The 24,137-nt window shown below is 46.2% G+C and overlaps 3 protein-coding genes across 3 annotated transcripts; all 3 read right to left on the bottom strand.

Annotated features, from left to right (window-relative positions):
* Positions 1–214: 214 nt before the first annotated feature.
* LOC124655696 (F-box/FBD/LRR-repeat protein At1g51370-like) lies at positions 215–3,956 on the bottom strand. Its single transcript, XM_047194548.1, has 4 exons — positions 2,994–3,956; positions 2,736–2,879; positions 1,783–2,176; positions 215–557 (listed from the first exon to the last, which is right to left on the bottom strand). The coding sequence occupies exons 1-4, from the start codon at positions 3,954–3,956 to the stop codon at positions 376–378; spliced, it is 1,683 nt and encodes a 560-aa protein (XP_047050504.1). The 3' UTR covers positions 215–375.
* A 1,671-nt stretch (positions 3,957–5,627) lies between these two features.
* Positions 5,628–9,303, bottom strand: LOC124655262 (L-type lectin-domain containing receptor kinase IX.1-like). Its single transcript, XM_047194184.1, has 3 exons — positions 8,869–9,303; positions 7,154–8,444; positions 5,628–7,014 (listed from the first exon to the last, which is right to left on the bottom strand). The coding sequence occupies exons 2-3, from the start codon at positions 7,974–7,976 to the stop codon at positions 5,726–5,728; spliced, it is 2,112 nt and encodes a 703-aa protein (XP_047050140.1). The 5' UTR covers positions 7,977–8,444; positions 8,869–9,303; the 3' UTR covers positions 5,628–5,725.
* A 2,058-nt stretch (positions 9,304–11,361) lies between these two features.
* On the bottom strand, positions 11,362–13,489 carry LOC124655263 (pentatricopeptide repeat-containing protein At5g11310, mitochondrial-like). The gene has a single exon (XM_047194185.1). The coding sequence runs from the start codon at positions 13,487–13,489 to the stop codon at positions 11,870–11,872; it is 1,620 nt and encodes a 539-aa protein (XP_047050141.1). The 3' UTR covers positions 11,362–11,869.
* Positions 13,490–24,137: the final 10,648 nt, after the last annotated feature.

Genomic DNA, 24,137 nt, shown 5'->3' with positions numbered 1-24,137 from the left:
GGTTCCCTTTAATCTGTCAAGTACCGGCAGAAAATGAAGCATATTTCCCAGTCCAGCCACAGTGACCAGGAAATCAAATTTGCAAGGTACGGTACAGGCAGTTCATTACAGCGAAATGGAACATGTTTCTCTAGTCCAAGGATGCCTTAACTATGCCTAAAGTTGCCAACTCAATCATGTCTTCTTCAGTTACTAACATGCCTACATACCGCACACAGCTCTCTCTCATGCAAAGCAGAATAGCAACTTACACACAACCACAGAACTCGATCATTACAAGAGCCGTGGACAGCAACCAAGCCAGGCTAGTTCTGCAGATCAAACAAGCCAGCCCGTGGTGCATACTCCACGCTCCATTGCTCCGTGGCGAGGATCTCAGTTGCAACGATTGCCAGCTTTCGGCTTCTGCTGCCGAGTCTTGGCAATGGCAGCTTGCGGTTTCTGCTGCCGAGTCTTGGCAGCTTGCGGCTTCTGCTGGCGAGTCTTGGCAGCTTGCGGCTTCTGCTGTTGAGTCTTGTCAGCTTGCGGTTTCTGCTGGTGAGTCTCCGGACCTGCAGCTGCATAACAGAAGACAGCCTGATTAGGATGAATGAAGTAGAAAAGTGATCTAGCAACATAGTAGAACAGTACCCGCAAAAAAAAAAAACATAGTAGAACAGAATGGGCTGAGTCAAGGTGATTGGGTGAAGGCTCTATATTTTACTGCACATCCAAGGTCTTGGCTATGTATGGATTTTGTCAGGCAAGATAACAGCATAACAGTAAATATATGGAATGTGAGATAGTGTAGTGGCTCACAGACATGGCTTAACCATGATCTGAAATGTGAGATAGTGCGCTAAGGGCGTATTAAGAGTACAGATGTGTGTGGGCTCTTAAATTGATTGACAAGGTATGTACACAACATGAAGCAAGTAAGTTAAATATAACAAGGTGCTTGAATATACTGCAACAAAAAATAGGGTGGCACGAAGAAAATAGAGCATGCAAGGAACAAAGTGATATAATTCTACTGCATGCATTATAGCTCTGTGCAAAATCAATTACTGAGGAACAGACAACCTCCAAGTCCTGAAAGTCAAGGCTTTGTGTTTAAGGAACAGTTGGCTAATAAAGTCTAGTGAAAATACAGTTGAGAGATAAATCATTGCTGAAATGCATGCCTAAAGTAATCGACCTAGCTGGCGGCAGCTGAACCTAAAGATTCATGTTTCATACTGGAATAACTTTGCAAATTGCGGTAGCTGAACCTAAAGATTCATGTTTCATACTGGAATAACTTTGCAATGAGATACTACAGTGATGATTAATGTTGTATGAGCAATTGGGATTACAGGATGCAATCTGCAACCAATAGATATGCCGCTAGACAGTCATATTAGCACTACCAAATTAAATTACTTCACACATATACTTAGGATAATCATGTTGGTTAAATCTAACAAGGTTCTTGAATGCAGCAATAAAAATAGTGCAACACCGAGAAAATAGAAAATATAGCAAGAAAGGTGCAAAGTGATATAATTCAACAGCATGCATCATATGTACAGTATATGAGAATCATGCGACCTCTGAGTCCTGAAAGTTGAGGTTTGGCCTTGAAGGGCCAATTGGCCAACTATGTCTACTGGACATGCCGTTCAAAGATAAATCATCACTGAAATGCATACCTAAAGTAATCGACCTAGCTCACATAGTTGTACATAAAGACTTGCATTTCATGCTGGAATAACTTTGCTACTACAGTGATGAATAATTTAGATACTGCGAAACAATACTAACCCCTTATGATGAATTTGACCGGTGCCAAAGGGTCGCTGTCTGAAAAGTTTGCTCCTCGTTGGAAAGTCCAGGGTTCACCTCCTTCCGGACCATGAGTCCCGCCAATAGCAAAAGAGAACTTGCTGAGCCATAAATCATCGCTCAAACCGTACAAGGTGTTGAACATATCATCGTTGGACAGTGGAGTGTATCTTGGATTGACCGCCGAAACCAGCACATACTTGAGCACCTGCGCGTTCTGGAAGATGTACTGGAGGAAGGCAATCTCATCTTGCTGCGCATGGTAGTCAAGGAATGTCATCACCTTCATGCGCAACCGCACGCCTACGATGGGGCCAACCTCTTCCCAGAACTCCAGGTTGAGCTTGCCAGCGGGATGGTCACATTTTCCAGACTGCAATTATCATTTGTTTAAAAAACCAGTGAACGTTTCTTCAAGTAATGGATCATGCAGCAGAAGCAATAATATGAGAATGCAACATTTTTCAGACTGCAATTATCATTTTTTTAAACTAGTGAGCATTTCAGCAAGTAATGGATCATGCAGCAGAAGCAACAATATGAGAATGCAAAAAGAAATAATGAGGATGAAAAGCTAGGGGTACCATAATGTGCAGCAGAAGCAATAATATGAGAATGCAACATTTTTCAGACTGCAATTATCATTTTTTAGAACTAGTGAGCATTTCAGCAAGTAATGGCTCATGCAGAGAATGCAACATTTTTCAGACTGCAATTATCATTTTTTTTAAAACCAGTGAGCATTTCAGCAAGTAATGGATCATGCAGCAGAAGCAACAATATGAGAATGCAACATTTTTCAGACTGCAATTATCATTTTTTTAAACTAGCTAGTGAGCATTTCAGCAAGTAATGGATCATGCAGCAGAAGCAACAATATGAGAATGCAAAAAAAAAGAGAAAATGAGGATGATAAGCTAGGGGTACCATACCATAATGTGCAGAGCCTCAAGACAGGGAAAGCATTTGAGTAAGGCAGGCACCATCTTGACATCGTTGTGGACTCCGAAGCGCACCTTCAAGCTAAGTGTCTTGACGCTCGTGACCATCATGCTTGGACCTGTCTTAATCCCAGCCTGAGGCGATGGACCCAATTCAGCCATAAAGTTGGCACATTTCAGTACACATGTAAGCAAACTGAACAGAATTGAAAGATATTCGAGGCTGGATGGACTGGAATGTGTACGTACCCTGATGACAGTGTCTTGGATCTCCAGCGCGTATTTTCCAGTCTCGAGCTTTCCGAACAAGGTCAGCTTGGGGGCATTGCCAATCTTCACGGTGGTACAGGACCCACCGGCAGTGCTGAGGCATTCCGAGAGGATGAGGCGCTCGAGGCACGGGGCGCTCACCACCTCGACGCTCTCCAGGACGAAGGCGCAGATCTGCACGCACCGGAGGCTCTTGCTGATGAGGCGGAGGTGCACCCCGTTCATGGTCCCCTGGATGTTGAGGATCTCCAGGGCGGGGCTCCTGGCGACGACGAGGTCGATGTCGCCGGTCTCCACGGCGACGCTGCAGATGCCGAGCTCCCGGAGGTGGGGGAAGGAGGCGCCGCCGAGGCCGGCCGCGTCGGGGAACTTCCAGACGCCGATGTAGAGGCGGGTGAGGGTGGAGATGGTGAAGAGCGTCTTCGGGAGGGGCACGGGCACGTCGCCGCTGGGCGAGGGGCGGTTGACGAGCACGAGCTCCTGGACGCCCCTGGCGGCGAGGAGCCGGAGCCAGAGCCTGAGGTGGGCCGGGTGCTCGCCCATGCGGCCGCGGGTGAGGTGGACGCAGCGGAAGGGCCCCGGGTGCGCGGCGAGGATGTGGGAGACGGTGGCCGTGACGTCCAGCGAGCTGGCGCTGGCGCCGTTGGGGAGGAGGTGGGTGTCGACGAGGGCTATCGGCGTGGAGCGCCAGACCCCGCGCCAGCGCGCGGCGAGCAAGGCGGTGCGGGCGGCGTCCTTGGCGGGGAGGCGGGAGACGATTTCGCGGAGGAGGGAGTCGGGGAGGCGGCTGATGCGGTCGACGCCGCCGGAGGTGAGGGCGGCGCGGAGGCGGGCCGTGGTCGAGACGGGCGGGTCCGGGAGGTTGCTGTGGATGAACGACGACGGCCGCTCCGTGCGCCGGTACTGCAGGTGCGGGTCGGCGGTGGAGGGCGGTCTGGCCATGGCCGGCGCCGGCGGGAGGTAAGCACGGGCGCGGCAAGCTAGGGTTTTTGTGTGAGATTGGAGCGAGTGAAGTGGCGACCAGCGAGTGATGGCGGCGGGTGGACAGTTTTGTTGCGTTCGGTCGGCGTGGTGGTGTGTTTATCGATGGGCCAAATGTCGGAACCTAGTTGCTCGCGGGCCATGAGTAGATATTAAATGGGATTATGGAACTATACTCCTTCCCAAATTAGCATGCATATTAGTTTTGGTGTAACTCAAATTTTATAAACTTTAATAAAATATGTAGAAAATAATATCAGCCTCTATAATATCAATTAGGTCTTATTAGAATGATGAAATATATTTTCAAAGTATATACATGTATTATGAGTTAATATATTTATTTTTATATATATAATTGGTCAAACATTATAAACTTTGATTTTAACCAAATATAATTTACATGGTAAATTGGGAAGGAGTGAGTAGAAGGGAAAGAGGACCACTAGAGTATTAAATACTATATCTATTCCACAGTATAAGATGTTTTGGTAGCGGAAAGTGTCTTCTGCACATGAGCCCCCTGAGTTTTAAAAATCTTATTTTTGGATTTCAAAAAAACGAAGTTAAATACGCACATACATATAAATATGTCGAAAATACAACGTAATTTCTACCAAAACTTTGCACGAGTATTCATGACATTTGTATGTATTCATGAAATAAATTTGATGATTTTTTGGAATAGAGAAATACAATTTTCAAATATTTTAAAAGACGAGAACACTGGTGCTCATGTGCACCAAATTTGCTTCCGTTTTGGTAAGCTATTTTAGTCTATCGAAACATGTATATTTAAGAAAGAACCTAGTAGTAACTTACTCGTGGATGTTTTTTGCAGGGAAGGGATTTGTGTTCCCATGTTTCTTAATCTGAGGTTGAAAAATACACCAACACACTTGTAGTACCAAATCCATACCAATATATTCACCATGGATATATTTTCATAATAGGTTAAGCACAGTGCACGTGCATTGCTACAAAATCAGAAAAAAATTAAGTCAGACAACTGCTATATGAGATCGAAAGAAGACATCCTTGTTTCAATAGTTCTGACAAAATCAGAAAAAAAAAAGAGAGTGGACAGGGAGTTGAGGAGCGCTGTCATCCTGAGAACAACTCTAGCAGACCTATTAAAAGAGAAACTATAAGAACGTGCTTAAATACACCTTAAATCGAATATACAGGCTTAAAATGCGTTGTGCAGATTAAACACCTTATATGGACCTTTAAAATTTGTAAAGTGCATTCGTGGGAGAAAGATCACATTCAGATACCACATTTCATACATATTCAGTTCGTACAGATTCAGAAACATTGCAACATTGAGCAAAATAAGCCCTCAACATTATTTGAGAATGCTTTGTTTGTTATGACTTCTGTAAGGTTAATGCCACCAAACATGTAAGAGTGGAGAAACTGAACTCACGTCCAAGTTCAAACTCTTTTTCTGGAACACAAGTTCAAACTTTATATGGAATGAAACAGTGAAGATACAAAAATCTCCATATTTGACTTTTAGTCTGATCATTTGAGCTTGCATGATAGACATTAATTATTGTGCACGCGTGCACAATGATCTTTCACAATATATGTCTCACAAGTCACAAGTCACAACATATATGCCACTATTCAAGTTTTTGGAATTGTAATGCCACACCTAGACTAGAGGAATTAGAAATCAGAAGAATTAGAAAATTAATGTGATCCATAGTTTAACTTCGCAGCATCTACCGTCCAGTGACCTGTCCTTCGACTAGCGTCTTGCTTCGCATCGACACCGACTTCCCCGTCATGGTATCCGTCCCACTCCTGCTGCCGGCGCCGGTGACACCATAAGAACCCCAACTGGAGCCATCAACCTGCATCGGCACGTACACGAAGGTCGCCACCGGCATCCTCGACGGGAGGATCGGCAAGGGCTGCTCGCACCGCAGTACGCTGACGGCCTGCCTAATCGATGGCCTCAGGCTCCTGTCAGGGTGCGCGCACCAGAGCCCGACAACTATCACACGCTCCATCTCGCCGATGTTGAACTCCCCCTCCAGCCGTGTGTCGGCGGCGTCGAGAACCCTTCCGTCGCCGTACGTTGCCCAGACCGGCTGGGCGAGGTGCACCATGTGCTCTCCTGCCAGCGCAAGAGCCCGCCTGCCGCAGGCGATCTCGAGGAGCATGACGCCGAAGCTATACACGTCTGACTCGGCGCTGGTCCGGCCAGTGCTCATGCACTCCGGGTCCATGTACCCCATCGTGCCGGCGAGCACCGTGGTGTGCGCCCCTCGACCGTGGTCGACAAGCCTGGCCAGCCCAAAGTCGCCAAGCTTGGCGGTGAAGGAGGCGTCCAGCATGACATTGCTGGGCTTGATATCCCTGTGGAGCACGCACTGCTCCCACTCCTGGTGCAGGTACAGAAGCGCGGAGCCCACTCCCAGCACAATCTCGTGCCTCACCTGCCATGGCAGCACGGGGCTGTTCTTGCCGCCATAGTAGAGGTGTGCGTCCAAGCTGCCGTTGGGCATGAGCTCGTAGACGAGGAGCAGCTCACCTCCGCCATGGCACCAGCCGATGAGCTGCACGAGGTTCCGGTGCCGGAGCCGGCTTATGATGGTCACCTCGGAGGCGTACTCCTTCTTCCCCTGTTTGGACCCCTTGGAGACTCTCTTGATGGCCACCTCGAGGTTGGATTCCTTGAGAAGTTCTCTGTATACTGAGCCGAAGCCTCCTTCCCCGAGCTTCCTCTCGTCCGAGAAGTTGTCGGTGGCCATGGCCAGCTCGCTGTATCGAAACCGCTTGGGCCCGGTTCCTTTCTCAAAGACGTCTTCCATGGCAGGATCATCGTTGGACAAACTGCCATCTTCCTGCTTTTGCTTCATTGCCTCACCGGTAACATGGACTTTAGGTTCCTTTGGCCGTCGCCGGAGAAGGAGACAGACCAAGAAGCCGACCAGAATGACGAAGAATGACAATGTACCGACAGCGATGCCAATCAGAAGCCCTGTCCTCGAAGAAGACGATGAATCTGTGGTGAAATTTCAGCAACAATACTGTATTAGCACTTCATTGCAAGAACGCTGCTTAAAATCTACTCATAAAATTTAAGATGGTATTCTCGGACTAGCTATCTTGGATGCCATGCCAGACTGCTACTGAGTACTGACCTCTCAGCTGTGGAGCCCCCAGCTGTGGAGACATTGGCTGCGAGGGCGGCGGGGCCTCTGGTAGAGGCGGCAGGGTTATGTCGAAGGGATCAAGCTCGTAGTGCACATAGCAGCTGTACGCCTTGACGGCCCCGACGGACTCATTCTGGAACAGCTCCGGCAGTTGGCCGACCAAGGAGGAGAGGCACTGGCTGCATTCACTGGCGTTGAGGTCCCTTGTGCACTGCACCAGCCCGTACACCAGCGACGACTCATCGTATGGTGTGCTCCCGCTCGCCACCCGCGAAGGTGTCCCGGCAGCACGCCACGTGAGGTCGGCCATCAGCCGGAGCCACGCCTTGGCCATGGTAGTCGGGTCAACTGTGAATGGCACGTCGAGGGTCACGTAGAAAGGGACGTCGAGGTTGGCCGTGGAGGTGAAGGGAGGCGCCGGCGAGTACCCGAGCACGCACGCATCATACGCCGCGCGCACGACCCGGCTGCCTGGACACACCGTCATGATCCCTGCCGGTGCTCCAGCGAGGCACTCCAGGCACTGGGCCGCGTCACGGTCCGCGTAGCACATGATGAGGCCGAAGACCTGGTCCGGTGATCCCGGGTCCCCCACTGTGCCGTCGTAGAACCAGCCGTTGCCGCCTGCCGCAGGGAGGGTGGCGAGGAGCTCGTCAAGGTTCTTCTTGAACTGGCTGTCGTCGGTGTAGTTGCCAGTGGTTGAGCAGGAAGGGTTTACTGGAGCCATGACCTTTACCTCCTGGCCAACTGTGGCAGCATCGCCGAGAGATGAAACCAGGCCAAGGACGAGGATGACAAGTCTGAAAGCCATGGAGGACGGCCAGCCAGGAGGGGATGGCGAGATGCTTGGGAACCAAAGAAGGGTAACTTCTATGTGATGCTCTCATGCCTAACTGTGATTAGTTTATACTTCTGCACCTATCTGATCAAGATTAAGCTTATGTGCATATGCTGACGGAGTAGAAATCTGTCCGAAGAAGAAACACAATTTGGAGCTTGGATGATGCCAAATGTCATGTGAACGAATTGCCGGCCTGTTTTTGGCTTACATGTCTACTATTTGCCCCACTCAGTATCAGAAATATTAGTATTTCCCCCCAGTCACTATCCCTTCAGTGATGTCAAACTAGCACAGGACCTGGGGTCTTGGGAGCTGGCAATTTCAGTTTTAAAGCCTTTTCCTTGTTTGACAGTTCTCCACTGCTTATACTGCTGACAAAACCATGGATGATAAGCTTCTCTCCTCTATGCATGTCTCCAGAACCACATGTATCCATCCCTGAAGTGATGAAATCATGTGTTATGTGATAAATAAATAAATAAAAAGAGGCACAAATTGTTACGAATATACTGCAATACTGTGTGAAGGACTTGCTTCTGCATATAAATGAATACACCTATGACAAAAACTAGATCATCTTGGCCATTTGTACACCAAACAAATTCGTAGAACATTATGCCTCAATCTGTGAAGTTCCTAGTAGTGGTGTACTAAAGAAACATTCTTCAGACTGAAAGTTCTCCATCTTCTTAAAGAAGGCCCAAAAATAGATATAAAATGAAATATAAATGCCTTTCAGCAACCATCCCGACCGCCTGGTCTGGAAGTGGTCTGAGAACTGCATCTACACAGTGCGATCTTGCTACAAAGCCAGTTTCAAGAGCTCCCTAAGATGCCCGGCATGGAAGCTAACTTGGCTTACCTGGGCTGCTCGCAAAGTCAAGATGTTCTCCTGGCTGGCTGGGCTGAACCGTCGTTGGACTGCAGACCACCTTCAAAGCTGTGGCATCTCACATGATCAGACTTGTCATCTCTGCAATCAAGCTACAAAGACCATGGTGCACATCTTGGTGAGCTGACCATTCACCAAGCAAGTCTGGGCTGTAGTTCTCTCATGATCAGGCTCCCCTATAGGCTCCCAGACCATGACACTCCCTTTATTGAATGATGGCTTTCGACTAAAGGCTGCGTTCAGAAGGATCGACAGAAGGGCACTGCTTCCCTCATCCTGCTCACTGTGTGGATGCTTTGGAGGCACCAAAATATGTCTGTCTATGATGGTGCTCGTGCAAACGCCATGATGCTCCTTGCTCAGATTAAAGAGGAAGCTACCCTCAGGTCCCGAGCTGGTGCTTTAGGTCTTTTGACTGCCCACATCCTGGGATATTCATTAATTTGCACCATCATGCTGATGCAGTGCGTGTGTTTCCTACGCCTTACTTTAGTCTTGTAAAAGTTTTCTACCTTTTCGATTTATTAAAATGAAAGTTCTGTTTTTTCTGAAAAAAAGAACACCTAAAGATAATAATACCAAACCAGAAAAATTATGAGTAAAACTAAGAATGCACACATTGTTTAAGTCAACTGGAGAACAGAATGATGGTGTATCGGCAAGCTACCATGCAACAGCTAAAAATGTCTCTCCGTAGGGAACAAATAAAATGATCTTAGGCCAACTAGACCAAAAGCAAGGCAATGCAGGAAATAGTAATCCCTCTCTTAGTACAACTATAAGGAGGAGCAAGGTTTTACCTGAGATGAGATGAATTTGTAAATAACTTAAGAGGATCCCTTTCACTATGTGGAACTGATTGTTCTAGAAAATATTATAAAGTTTGTATGCTTTAAGCAGTGTGTATAGGTTTACCTTTTCTTTTTTGGAGGGATGTCACAACAACATTAAAGGGCTCTCTGATTCGCATGATACCAAAAAAGCATGAATATGGAAAACACAGGATTGCAATTCACGCTCCTACAGGATTACATTTGCACCGATGTTTGTTCGAGTGTATCATAGACCGAGTCAATAGAAAATGTTCCTATGAAATATAGTGAATGGAGTCCTTGGGAAGAATTTCTATGCGATACGTAATCCCACAATTCCTCAGGTTTCCAATCATCCAAAATTCCTATGAAGATAATTCGAATAAAAAAACCTTGTTTGCAGGGAAATTAGACCCTTAACTAGCATCACATCATCATCCAAAGTGACCCAAGCTTCTTTTTCTACCTAGAAGAATCAGAAGTACATCACACAATCATGCTTAAGCACCCATCTAGGACTCAATTAGTTAGGTGATCTGTTCTTTCGCATCTTGGTTATTTAACACTGGCATCACCTAGCTACAAAACACATCAGGAAGGACATAATAGATGCTTCAAGCTTTCAACTATTACTTACATATATGCAGGAAAGCTCGTGTGTGCTCAAGCCACATTTTAACCAGTTTGCTAGAATATATGCATTCAAGTGTCTGCTGCTTCTGTGAATCACTCATGGAGGAGATTCAACCCACGGAAAGAACCAACCTGGATCCGATTTTGCAATCTCTTCTTTCTTCTTAAAGATCCCTAAAGGCAATCAACCATGTGAAGCATGAGTTGCATAGGTGATCAACTTCTAAATCCCTGATCATGCAATCAATCTTCATGATTCAACTTTGTCAACTCGATGTTCAAGGAAAAGTCCTACCATATGCTCTTTTTCTAATCCTGGTTATTAACTTATCTGTGACCTGTGCATCAGTTTCGTCATAACCTAAATATAAATACCTAAAACTATTGAAGTAAAAAACTAAGAATGCACACATTGCTAAAGTGAACTGGAGAACATAATGATGGTGTATCAGCAAGCTAGCACATAAGAGCTAAGAATGTCTCTCTATAGAAAACAAACACAATGATCATGGGCCAACTAAACTAAAAGCAGGGCAAGGACAACACAAAAATGCAGGACAGCGTAATCCCTATCTTTGTAGAACAGGAGATAAGGAGGAGCAAATTTTTACCAGAGATAAGATGAACTTTTCACTAATTCAGGAGCCTCATTTTACCATGCTCAACTGATTGTTCTAGAAAGTATTATGAAGTTTGTTGCATGCATATACTGTACAACTAAGGAAGTCTTCAAGCACTGTGTGTATAGGAGTACTTTTTTTTTGTGGAGGGCTATCACAACAGCATTAAGACTTTAGGAGGCTATTTAATTTGCAGGATACCAAATACACAGGAAAATGAAAAACGTAGGATTGCAATGGCTGTTCCTACAGGATAAAATTTGCACCAAAGTTTGTTTGATTGCATCATAGATTGAGTGAGTGGAAAATTTCATATGAAATTTGGGGCATTTTAATCATCCAACGTTCCAACAAAAATCATTTTTTGAATCAAAAAGACCTTTTCTGTGGGGAAAAAGACACTTAACTGGCATCACAACATCATCCAAAATAGCAACTATCATCATTTTCTACCTAGAAGAATCAGAAGTACATCACATAAGCATTATTAAGAACCACATCTAGGACTCCATCCATCAGCTGATCTAACACACCCTGGTGATATGTTCTTTTACATCCAGGTTACTTAACACTGGCATCATGTAGAAGTGACAGCTACGGAACACACCAGGAAGGATATAACTAGATGCTTCAGCTGTTACTTACATGTATGCCGGAGAGCTCGTGTGCGCTCAAGCCACATTTTGACCAGTTTGCTAGAAATTATCCATTCAAGCATGTCCCCTGCTTCTGCGAATCACTCATGGAGGAGAGGAAGTAACCAAACATGATTAGAGTTTACAGTCTCTTGTTTCTTCTTGAAGATCCCAAGGGCAATCAACCATGTGAAGTATGAGTTGCTTGATCAACTTCTAAATCCCTGATCATGCAATCAATCTTCATGATTCCATTTTGCCAACTCAATGTTCAGGGAAGAGTCATAGAGACACCACCATATACTCTTTTTCTAATGCTGGCTACTAATCTATCTGCGACCTGGACATCAGTTTCTTCATCATCTTTTAGCTTGTGCAACTCCTTGGGATCTTTACACTCCTTTAGAACATTGGAAACAGCCTGAGCTTTCTCCAATATCAGTTTTCTCTTTGCTTTAGCATCATCACCTTCCTTTTCTCTGTAGCTGCCAGGCAACTTTGTAGAATGTGGTACTGAGCGCATTAGGTCAGTCAACTTATCGACCAGTTCAACCGAACCGAGCCGCTTGAGCTCTTTCATAAGCATCCGGTAAGTGATATACTGAGGCACAAGCCCTCTCCGGAACATGTCCTGAAACTCAGCACATGCTTCCTCGAACCGATGAGTCCGGCAAAGCAAATGTACCAGCATGGTGCTTGTCGCCAGATCGGACTCAAAACCATTAGCTTTCATCTCCTTTATCATCTGCACCACTAGTTCCACCCGATTCGCCTCGCTCAACAACTTGATCAAGAGGTTGTAAGTTACCTGGTCTGGCGCATACCCATTGTTGACCATCTTGCTATAAAGGTTCATCCCCAGCTCGACATTGCCGGTCTTGGCAAAGAAGATGAAGAAGTAATTGTACGTTTTCGCGGTCGGCAAGATGCCCCTCCCCATCATGGCCTTGAGCACGCCGCTAGCCCCGGCGAGGTCCCCATACTTGCAGTAGCCCAGCACGAGCGAGTTGAATGTCGAGATATTCGGCGCGACGCCATACAGAGGAAATTTCTCGAGCAGCTTGTAGGCGTCCCGGAACCGGCCAGCGTGCGCGAGGGCGTTCACGATGGGGTTGCAGGTGAGCAGATTGGCGTCGATCCCCTCCCCCCGCATCTCGTCGAGGAGACACGCCGCCTGGTCCGGCTGCTGCGCCAGGCAGAGCGCCTTGATGAGAGTCCCGTAGGAGACCACCGTGGGGCGCACGCCGGCCTGACGCATCTCCGACCAGAGCTTCCTGACCTTGTCGAGCCGGCGCGCGCCGGACCAGCCGTCGAGGAGCATGTTGTAGGTGCGTTCGTCGGGGGATGCTTCGCCCTCGCGCCGGCACCGCTCGACGAGCCTGGCGGCCGGGCGAGGGTGGCCCTCTTTGCAGAGCGCCCCGACCGCCATGTTCAGGAGGGAGGTCGCGGCGGGGGAGGCGGCGGCGTCATCTGGGGTGAAGCGGTTGGGGTGGCGGCGGAGGAAGTGGAATGCGCGGAGGGCGGCGGGGGCGCGGCCGAGGCGGGCGTAGCGGCGGACGAGCGGGGCGAAGGCGGAGAGGGGAGGGGGCGGGGAGGCCGGCGAGAGGAGGAGGCGCCAGGAGGCGGCGAAGAGGCCCCGGGAGGCGAGGAGGGATACGGCGGCGGCGGCGCCGGCCCAGCGGAAGAGCGCGGGGAACGCGGACTCGGGGAGGGCGGTGAGCGACCGTCGGAGGTGCGGGAACAGGGCCGGGTCCGGGCTGATGCCGGACGCGCGGAGGCGGTCGTCAGGGTCCTCCGCGTCGCTGAGTATGGAGACTACGGCGGCGGCGGCGGCGGAAGCGTCGGGGGGAACAGAAGCGGCGAGCGAGGCGGCGGCGGGCCTAGCCTGCATTTCGTTTTCAGATGTGTGCCGAGGGAGGCTTTGCTCCCTGGCCTGGGCTGCCCTCTTCTCCCATGGCCGGCGCGAATGCGTTTCACAGCAGCCGTCTGATTACAACATGTACGGTCATGATGGCTGTATAAGAATTTGATATGCAAGACTTGTCGCTAGAGAATTTATAGGGTACGGCCTCCTGGATGAAAATTTGGACGGATTTATGCTACAGTACTAGTTTAAGTTAGTCCCCACAAGCTTAAAGCGCACAATCAATCAAAATTACCCTCGCTGTCCTCATGAGGAGGATGTCTTCTTGATCCGTAGAAGGGAGAGGCTCATCTCCTTCTTCTCTGATTTCTGCTCTCACTATCGCTCGCGTGGCAGGGTAAGCGGTAATCTTCTTCTCTAGATATATTTACCTATAACTATGCAGCGTTGATTTGGTCAGTCCTAATCTTAGATCGATTTGAGTAGGACGGCCACATCAAGCTTCTACATCTCGTCGCGTCACTTATCGTTGTCATTTAGGCCAGGATCCTGCTGCGCACAAGAGAGCAGTCGGGGGTGATTCCTTTCCTCCTGTGACCTATTGTCCAATGATACCACAAGATCAGGGGAGGATTGCCAACCTAAACTACATCTACAATTGCAATGATGTAAAGGCAATCTAAATGCTTCAGATGAGAAGAGCCCCTTTCTATGCACTTGTCAAAATGTTCAGGGAGAGAGGGCTGCTACAAGATAGCATCAACACCTCTGTGGATGAGTAACTAGAGGTTCAGAGTGATACATAGCATATTCAGGTGATCTAAGGAGATTATTTATCGCTACTTCCAACAGGTGGTGTTTGCAGTTGGGCAGCTCAGATGCGAAATGATCAAGTCACCATCAAAGAACACACCACCCAAGATCAAGAACATCTACAGGTGGCTTCCGTATTTCAGGGTGAGCACAATTCATGTTTGTTCAATTCTTCATACGGGTCTTATGATCATAGACATGGTTGCTATTCATTGCTTCACATGATTGTATTGGGGCTATCGATGGTACTCATGTGATCGTACTCCGAATGGTTTAGATTTTACATCACCCGATTCAGCTATTTGTTGATTTTGACACTCTTTTTCCTATGTGTTTGAATAAGTTGTCATGTTATCACCAGCTTTCTCATAAGACACTAACCTTGGCTTTGAATTTCTGAAACCAAAATAGTTATAACACCCATGTCTCACTTGAGACCAAACGTAAGGCAAGTATGAAGTAAGCAAAGCTACCCATGTAGATATAAATTTCAAATGAAACAATGTGGAAAGCCTTGACTGTAATAATTTTTCACTATCGGTCTTTCTAAATGGTACAACATGTTGACCGATATGTTGTCTAGCAACTTCATTACTAACACATAAATTACCTTTCACAATTGGTCTTTCAAAGTTTCTTATCAAAATCTTGCTAATAGATGCATCAACAATATAGTTTTTACTAAATTGGAAAATAAGTAAAATATTTGCTGGATATACCTCTTTAATTGAAGACGTTGGGAGAGTATGATAGTCGCATGACCTGAAAAATATATTCTCCCACCTTTGGATTATTCTCCAACGTCTTGTCTTCTAGTTGTTCTGAGTTTTGTACCTCTTCATTTTGATGCTCTTCATCAACCGAACATTGTTCGGCTTTATTTTGTTGCTCTTTATGATCATCGGTTTGTTTGGCACAAAATTCATAGGGCAGCATTTAAAGATCCTTTACATTCAGAAAAGTCAAGCACAGTTGTATTGCATTCACCATGCTTTGCTTTTGCTCAACGAAGGTTGCATCTTTTGATTCAATAGAATCAGCACATATAATTTTTGATTCGGCTTCTTCAATAACCGAATTAACTATACTAGCTGAGTCATTCTTATTTTCTTCATGGAATTTATCACTTTGTAAAGCTGCATCTTCTTGCCTCGATATTGCAGAGGATTCAACCTGATTTTTGCCTGGAGAAGAGGACTTGATATCTCCAACTTGAAGTAATATTATCTTGAGGATTCTTCTTGAGCTTTGCATGGAACACATGCAAATCTTCCTCTTCGAGTTTTTTCTTGTATGCTTCATGTTCCTCTTTGAGTTTCTTCTCAAGCGCCTCAAATTCCTCCCCGCGCTTCGTTTTGTCTCAAATATTTGGAGATGTTCCTCCGATAAATCATCAAATGTAATGTCATTATCGGTGTTAATATCCGCTGGATATGATTGCCCCCTGATGCTTTTTTTCTCTTTCGGCAATGAAGTATTACAAAAACTTAGTAGTTGTGAAGGACAAAACCTGATATTGAATGCTTGGCGCTCTTCTTCACACTTCTTCTTGAAAGATTCATAATCATTTATTGTTGCAAGATCATTGGGCTTTTCTTCTAGTTCCCGATTAAGAGCATTGAGCTTCTTGAACTTAGCTGCAAGTTTTTTTTTGCTTCCAATCATTGTTTCCATACGTACAGTACTAGATGAGGGCACATGAGTTTCTATCGAATTTCCACTTATTCTGTTGTAACCATTGTGAAGATGTGTAGCCAAATTATGAATATCTCTATTTGCATATGGTGCTGAAAAGTTAGTAACATAAGGTGTAGCATATGATGGTTTAGGGTAATTGGCTAAATAGCTAGTAGTAGCATGTCCAATTTGCCTATCCATTGGCATGTTTGAAGATGAAACCATATGTTGTGAATTATTTACCGATGATGAAACACTATCTTGCATGCTAGTGAAATTTCGAACATTGGGTGTTTCATATTGATTAACTGAACTCATCATGTTGTTCATCGACATATAAATTTCTGGTGTTGCTGATGCATGAGAATTCGATAACTGTTGCAAGTTGCTAAAAGTATGGATATTATTTTGCATCGGCTTTTGCACATAGTAAGATCTAGGCTAGCCGATACAGTATATATATCAGAGGATCTAACAACATAAATATAAGAGATATTTGCAGCTACATAAGAAGATTGAGAATTCATGATACCGTTGTAGATTGCATCCTCTTGATGACGTTCTCTTCGTAGCAAGAACATGCTAGAGACCGCTCGAATCTTCGTCCCCAGTGGAGTCGCCAAAAAATGTGTTCGCACACGAACACGTCACTGTGTACCCTCAACGCCGAGCGTGATGCATGGCAGCACGCACCAAGGGAGGCTCGCTGGAAGCGCGATACCAAGACAATCCAGCGGGCTCTTTTGTAGACTTGAAACCCCAATCACCCGGGAGGGACCCCCGTGAGGGCTTGCGGTGGCTATGTGCTTCCCTAGGTCGGCCTGACCGCCCTTAGGACCTCGCGGATTCGCAACCTCCAATCCCAAAGAACAACGAATAACGAGAAGAAGGATACAAGAGGGGAGATAAAAGTAGATAAACACGAAAAAGTAGTAGATTGGTATGTTCGATTGGTGTTGGTTCAATTGACCATCACCCTCATGTATATAAAGGGCAGTTGGACTTTCCGTACAAGATGAAGGGTTGGATCACGTCCAAAACCTTAATTTGGGTCCAATTTGAATGGTTTAGCCCGAACTTTCCAAATTGTTCGGTTTAAAACTTATTTGTACCTTGCGGGCTCTTTTCGAGGCAGTAAACGACCTTGGAGTGAAGTCACGTAAAAAAGCAAAGTTGTTCGGCTCGAAAAAACACGAAGAACATGTTGACCATTTTTTCGTCTGAGTTCATCTTGGCCGCTTAATTTAGGATATAAGCAGACAGATCAGTTCCGACGTTTTTATCTCTGCTCGGGATTTGCTCGCGCCTAACCTCAGACACCTCTATGGTCGGGCGCCTCAGCTCTAGTAATTCAGGTTTCAGCAGTATTTTAGCTTCACAAGTTGCATACTAACTCGGATTGTGATGACTCAAAAACAAAAGTTGCTTGTTTTGAAGAGACGCACAACTTTTATTTATATCGATTCTTCATTTGAGGTCATCTTAAAGGAGATCTAGTAGAAACGTTCGTATCAATCCTCGAGATTACCAATGACTGCTAGCATAATCGGCTATCAAGCCGCATCATGGCACAACTTGACATGGTGACATGGTCTATCCTCAATGAGCAATAAGAACTCGCCGAGAGAATCTTTCCAATTACGTCTTATCTATTTTCATCTATCACGGCTGAATTATCTTCTTGATTAGCCATCGGTCCAAAATGAGTGTCAACAGCTGGTGTGTACTAGTGTCGTTTGTTAATGTCACCATTGGTGTGACTATGTGCAAAGAAGCTTATGATAAAAGCAAGCAAACACGGTATCATTGTATCGTCAAAGTCATTTCTCCTCACGTGGAGGCAATCAAAAGATAGGTATCAAATAACCTTGTGATGTAATTTGGGCAACAGAGTTCAAAACATTCCTTTGAGCTTGTCCTAGTCACACCATGCTCATGTGGGCTTGTTTGGACGGATGTATGAAATGGTTGTAGGCAACCAAACTGTCGTTGCTTAGTAGACGGTACCTCGGAGGAGGGATCCTCATGAGGGGGAAAAGAAGTAGGGGCCATAGGGCGGAGTGTCCTCGGGACGGTAGTACGCGAGTTACCCAGCTTCGGAACACCTGCACGATGACAGGGCCTACTGTTGCTTGTCTGGAATTATCTGGGCGCTTGCGCGTTGTTACAATGGTTGTGGTTGTGCCTCTAGGGCTCCCGGGATCCGGCTTATATAGACACACGGATCTAGGGTTTACATGGAGAGTCCTAGCCCGAATACAAGTTGCCTAACTACGGTACAATATCTTGCCGTGTACGTCAAGGATCCGCCTTCCTTATTGGTCGTGCTGGATCCGGATACTTTATGGGCCTTCACGGATCCGGCCTCCTTCGTAGGTCGGTTGAGATCCGGCTCCCCGTTCCTGGGCTGGACTTCATCCTTCAGGATCAACAGCAACTGGGCCGCCCGATGGGCCACATGCCACCATCACCGTCTGTGGGCCACCCGGGCTTGCCGGATCCAGGCCATGTCGTTGATATACCCATAAAGTATACCCACAACACAAACACACCTTAGGGTATTGGGGCAATATTAATGTATATGCTGCAGATCTACCCAAAAAATCATAGATTGTGCGCATGTATACCTGCGCAGTCATAGACATACGCCCTGGCAGTGCATACCGATACTTTTCCGGGAACTATAATCAGTCTCACCACGATCAACATTGTGTCATTTGGTAAACGCCTAAGCAAAGCCTAGGAGGATATTTAGCATCCGACTTGTCATGTATAGCAAAAGCAATATCCGTCTGGACATGGAACTTTTCGAGAAAAAAATCGATCTTGAGATGGAAGGGAAATTGATCGTTCAGATCATTATAGTGATCTCATAGTTCCAATCCGTTTAGTTTGATTCATTATGGATGCAGTGTAGTCATCGCCCCGACAAGACGGAGTCACCACCGATTAGGGTGGGGCCAAGATTTTGGAGATCTGCATCGGCTAGGGTGGCATGCATCGAGCTTGGTGTTCTTCTCCTCCTCCTTGTGCGTCTCGATAAAGAATCGTGCTAATATCGTGTTGAGAATTCGATGAAACAAACACGAAAATAGGCACCAAATAGACATAACATGTAGTTAATTTGACTTCTCTGCTGGTGAGCTTTCTAAGGACAATATATATATGTATACAATTGTGGATCATGTTTATACAGTAGACCTTGAAGACATATGCGAGTACATAAGGCTGAGCATAGTGCTAGTATCTTAGGTAGTATCATGCATCCTACGCCCACAAAAATATTGATGTGGTATATAATTAAGGAGGAGAGATAGGATTAGAATAACATAGGTGGATACTGTATCATAGGGCACTTAACAAGAAAAAATAGTGCTAAATAGATCTTGTACACATATCTGTATTGGGATTCTACAAAACAATAAATTTAGACAATACAATATGATATTGTGCACTATGACCAGCCTAAGCTTTTCTTTTTCTGCGGTGCGAGTACATAAGCTCATCATCAACTTTTAGATAAAAGGCACCGCGTGCCCGACATTAAGTTAATAAAGCCCTAAGGTTCCCGACTTTAAATTAATAAAGCCCCAAGGTTCAACATAAGGTGATACATGATGCGGCATACAACTTAGCCAAAGCAAAAACTAGGATGAAACAGGGGTCGGCCTCCCCAAGACAAGCCGAAACCAAAACAGAAGCTAGAACGATAAGGTTATATGGTAGCAGAGGGACGGCGCTCCTCCTCAATCACTTGCCACAACCGCCGCGTGAAGCTGCTTGAGCGCGCTTGCCATCCCCCTTAGGCAGGGACGATACTGGGGCTTCGCCGGGAGAGACCAGAGCTGTACAAAGAGCATGGTTTTGAAAATGATATCAGCACGATGGTTAATAAGCTTAGACTCCATTTAAAATTTATTTCTAATAAGCCAAAGGGCCCAAGATTACGCCACAAACAGGATCCAAACTACCCTACGTAATCTGCCAGCAAAATTCGACAAAATAACGAAGAACTGCGAAAAGTTGGCCGGACACGCAAACTTCGCCGGTGAGCATTAGAAGAAAATATGCTTGGCGTCCTCAACTGCACCACATAACGCACAACAACCCGTCCCTGGGTCGTGGCGCGCCGCCGCGTTTGCACTAGAAGGTAGTCGATCAAGGATAAGTTGCCACGAAAAAGTTCTGGTTTTGAGAGCCCAGACCTCCCTGAAGTGTGTCAAATTTGTGCCCTGAGCAAGCTTGACATACATGGAGCTAAGTATAAAGGATCCTGAGGGGTCCAGTGCCCAAACAACCCCATCCATTAGCCTAGTGTTGTCAATAATCTCCCTAAGCTCGTACCAGTCAACCATGCCTGCCTGATCTAGTGGTCTTCTAAAGCGTAAATGCTCGGGCTGGCCACAGACCTGAGCAACAGATGCCATTTGGGAAGAGCAAATGTTGAACAACAGTGGGAATCTATCTTTCAACGCCCTATCGCCCGTCCAAATATCCATCTAGAATTGTGTGCGGAGACCGTTCTTAACCACATGCTTAGCCCCCAGCTTGAACAAGTGTTTGATTTTACGAAGGCTATGCCAAAACTGCGAGCCCCGTCAGCCCGAGCCGGCAAAAATATCATCTACAAAGTTGTATTTCGCCCGGAGGATCTGTTTCCAAATTGGGTTGTCGTTCTGATACAACTTCCACACCCACTTAAGAAGAAGAGCAGCGTTCATCTTTCTAGAGTTGAGGATGCCCAGGCCCCCACACTCCTTGGGTCTGCACACCGCAGGCCAGTTAAGTAAATGGAGTTTGCGTTTTGGTCCCGATCCTTCCCAAAATAAGTGAGCCCCCGGTGCGAGTCGAGCTTGGCGTGCACTCCATCCTGTAAGAGGAACAGCTCCATGGCGAACATTGGGAGGCTAGCAAGGCAAGAGTTGGATAAGATCAGTCGTCCCCCGATGAAAGAAACTTACCCCACCATGGTTCAATACGAGCAGCCATCTTCTAAACTAAAAACATCCATTGTTCCATGGTTAACTTCCTGTCCGCAATCAGAAGTCCAAGGTAAATGAATGGGAACTTTCCCAGGTTGCAGTTAAGCTAGTCAACAACCCTTTGCTGTCTGCGTTTGGGGCGTCAGATTACAATGACCTCGGACTTGTGATAATTGATTTTAAGACTGGACATGTCCTCGAAGCACATCAGGAGAAACTTGAGGTTGGCAATCTGTTGGTCATCGTCTTGGATCATAATGAGCGTATCATCCGCGTACTGGAGGTGCGAGATACCTCCTGGGATCAAGTGTGGAACCACCCCGGCGATGTGTCCTGCCTCACATGCTTTAGTAAGGATGATAAACAAAGCTTCCGCCATGAAGTTGAACAGGAGGGGAGAGAGTGGGTCACCCTACCTCACTCGTTTTTTTTGAGGGTGAAACAGTGGGAGAACCCACTGCAATTTTTATATTTAAGCAAAGTTATGGTATTTACAAAGAAGAGGGAGGATCTCTTCTATAAAGAAAAAAGAAAATACAAAGATAACACAGCTAAATCTGAGACTGCAGCCATTCTTTAAAGTATTTGCATGTTTCTTCTTTATCCTGAAGGTGATGAACTTTGCTTCTTGAAGGACGATTGCTTTCCAACTTGTAAAACTTGACGTCTGGTTGTGAAAGATCTTGTTTTTTCTTGATATCCAAATTCCCCAAGCTGCTAAAATAATGATTTCCATTGCAAAATGGAACTTCAGTTTCTTCTTTATATCAAAGAAAGCTTGAAAAATTGTTCCATCTTTTCTTCTTTGTGGGCATATGTAATTCCAGCAGTTTTGTGCAAAAGTGCAATTCCAGAACAAGTGAGTCATATTTTCTTCCTGCTGAGAACATTGATTCAGAACATAGTCATAAGATGGTAAGCTCATATTCTTCCTTTTCAATAGATTTCTAGTATTAAGTCTATCATGTAGCAGCAGCCAGAAGAAAAAATTATGCTTTGGCTGGCAAGAAGACTTCCATATCCAACCAAAATGTGGTTGTACCTCTTGATACCCAATCATAGAATTATAAGCTTGTTTTACAGTGTATATATTGCTTCCCAAAATATAACTCCATATATCCTGGTCATCCTCCCTTATCTTTTCTCTAGCATGCTGACAAATATTTTCCATTTGCAAGAATTCAGAATATGCATGTTGTGAAAGTGGTAAATGAAATAAGTCCTCTAATAATTCTGTATCAAGCACTTCTCTGAAAGTCAGCAAATGATTCCTTGCATAAGTGACTAAGTGTGGTAAATTGTGTTGCAAACTGTTATCTTCCCAATTGTCTAACCAAAATAAGCTTGACTTTCCATCTCCTAAACTGCATTTGGCCAACCCTTTCTATGTATCAATTAATTTCAAATGTGTTTTCCACCAAAAGGATCCCTCCATTGTTGTCTCTGGTAGAGTTCCATTATTATAATAAGCACCTTTAACAAGCTTCACCCAGGAAATATCATGATTATTGTAGAATTTATCCAAGTTTTTCAACAAAAGAGCTTTGTTCTGAGTGTGAAGATTTAGAACCCCTAAGCCACCTTGCTTTTTAGGTCTTGCAATCTTTTTCCATGCACTACAGGAATGGGCCTATACGCCGACGGCCAAACCCTACGCCGAGGGCATTTTATCGGGGCCGTCGGCGTACGGCCTCGCCAGGGCAGCGCCGGAAGCCGACCGTCGGCGTCTAGGTACCGTCGGCGTATAGGCTCCTACGCCGAGGGCCGCCGTCGGCGTCTACCCGGCCCTCGGCGTAGAGGTCTCCATCACCTCCCTCGCACCCGCACCGTCACCGCCCTCTCACGGCGTCGGAGCGGACGCCGAGGGCTACCCTCGGCATAGGGCATGGCCACCCTATGCCGACGGCCACCCTCGGCATATAGAATTTTTTTTTCTTTTTTCTCACTCTCATATTACTTTATATTATGTTTCTATTATTTATTTACTAGTATGCATTATGTAAAAAATGGTTCTATTTTTTAAGAATTCCCTAACCCTAACTCTAACCCTAACCCTAACTCTAACCTTAACCCTAACTCTAGCCCTAACCCTAACCCTAGGGTTTCCACATACATTGCTAACGCTAACCCTTACCCTAACTCTAACTCTGGCGGGAGAGAATGAGCGGGAAAGGGTGGGCGGGAAAACTTGGCGGGAGAGAATGAGCGGGAAAGGGTGGGCGGGGGAGAAGCAGCGGGAAAGGGTGAGCGGGAAAAAAGGGCGGGAGAGAAGTAGCAGTGGCGGAGGGAATGGCCCCAAAACTTGTGTGTGTCCACATGGAATGCACAAAAGTGATTTGAGATGGTTTTATATCCAAGGCTACCCCCGGTGTGTGTCCGGCTTCTCGGACAGGGGGTTCCTACACTTGGGCAGATTCTGCATGTATATGGGGGAACTCCCTCGTACGTGAACCGGAGAGAAACTTGATATCATATGGGATGATTTTTGTTTGCACATGTACCTATGACCTAACCAAGCTCAAATGGAGGCATATGCCCACCGGGGACCCCGATGGGATGCGAGTCAAAGGGGTAGACCGCGCGGTCAACAGAACTAGGGTTTCATCGGAAATCGAGCATCGGATCAAGGGAATGGCCCCAAAACTTGTGTGTGTCCACATGGCATGCACAAAAGTGATTTGAGATGGTTTTATATCCAAGGCTACCCCCCTGTGTGTCCGGCTTCTCGGACGGGGGTTCCTACACTTAGGCGGATCTCGCATGTATAGGGGGAACTCCTCGGAGTTGAACCGGAGAGAAACTTGATATCATATGGGATGATTTTTGTTTCCACATGTACCTATGACCTAACCAAGCTCAAATGGAGGCATATGCCCACCGGGGACCCCGATGGGATGCAGTCAAAGGGGTAGACCGCGCGGTCAACAGAACTAGGGTTTCTTCGGAAATCGAGCGTCGGATCTAGGGAATGGCCCCAAAACTTGTGTGTGTCCACATGGCATGCACAAAATTGATTTGAGATGGTTTTATATCCAAGGCTACTCTGTGTGTGTGTTCCTCATTTCTGACAGTAGGGTTCCTACACTTTGGGCAGATTCTCGCATGTATGTGAACTCCTGAGTTGTCCTGAGAGAAACTTGGGATCATATGTGATGATCCTGTTTCCACATGTACCTATGACTCCAACTAAGCTCAAATGGAGG

The sequence above is a fragment of the Lolium rigidum genome, chromosome 5 (genome assembly GCF_022539505.1).
Source record: "Lolium rigidum isolate FL_2022 chromosome 5, APGP_CSIRO_Lrig_0.1, whole genome shotgun sequence".
Taxonomy (NCBI): Eukaryota; Viridiplantae; Streptophyta; class Magnoliopsida; order Poales; family Poaceae; genus Lolium; species Lolium rigidum.
Note: the sequence above shows the minus strand (reverse complement) of the source record. Positions and strands in the feature narration are given on the sequence as shown.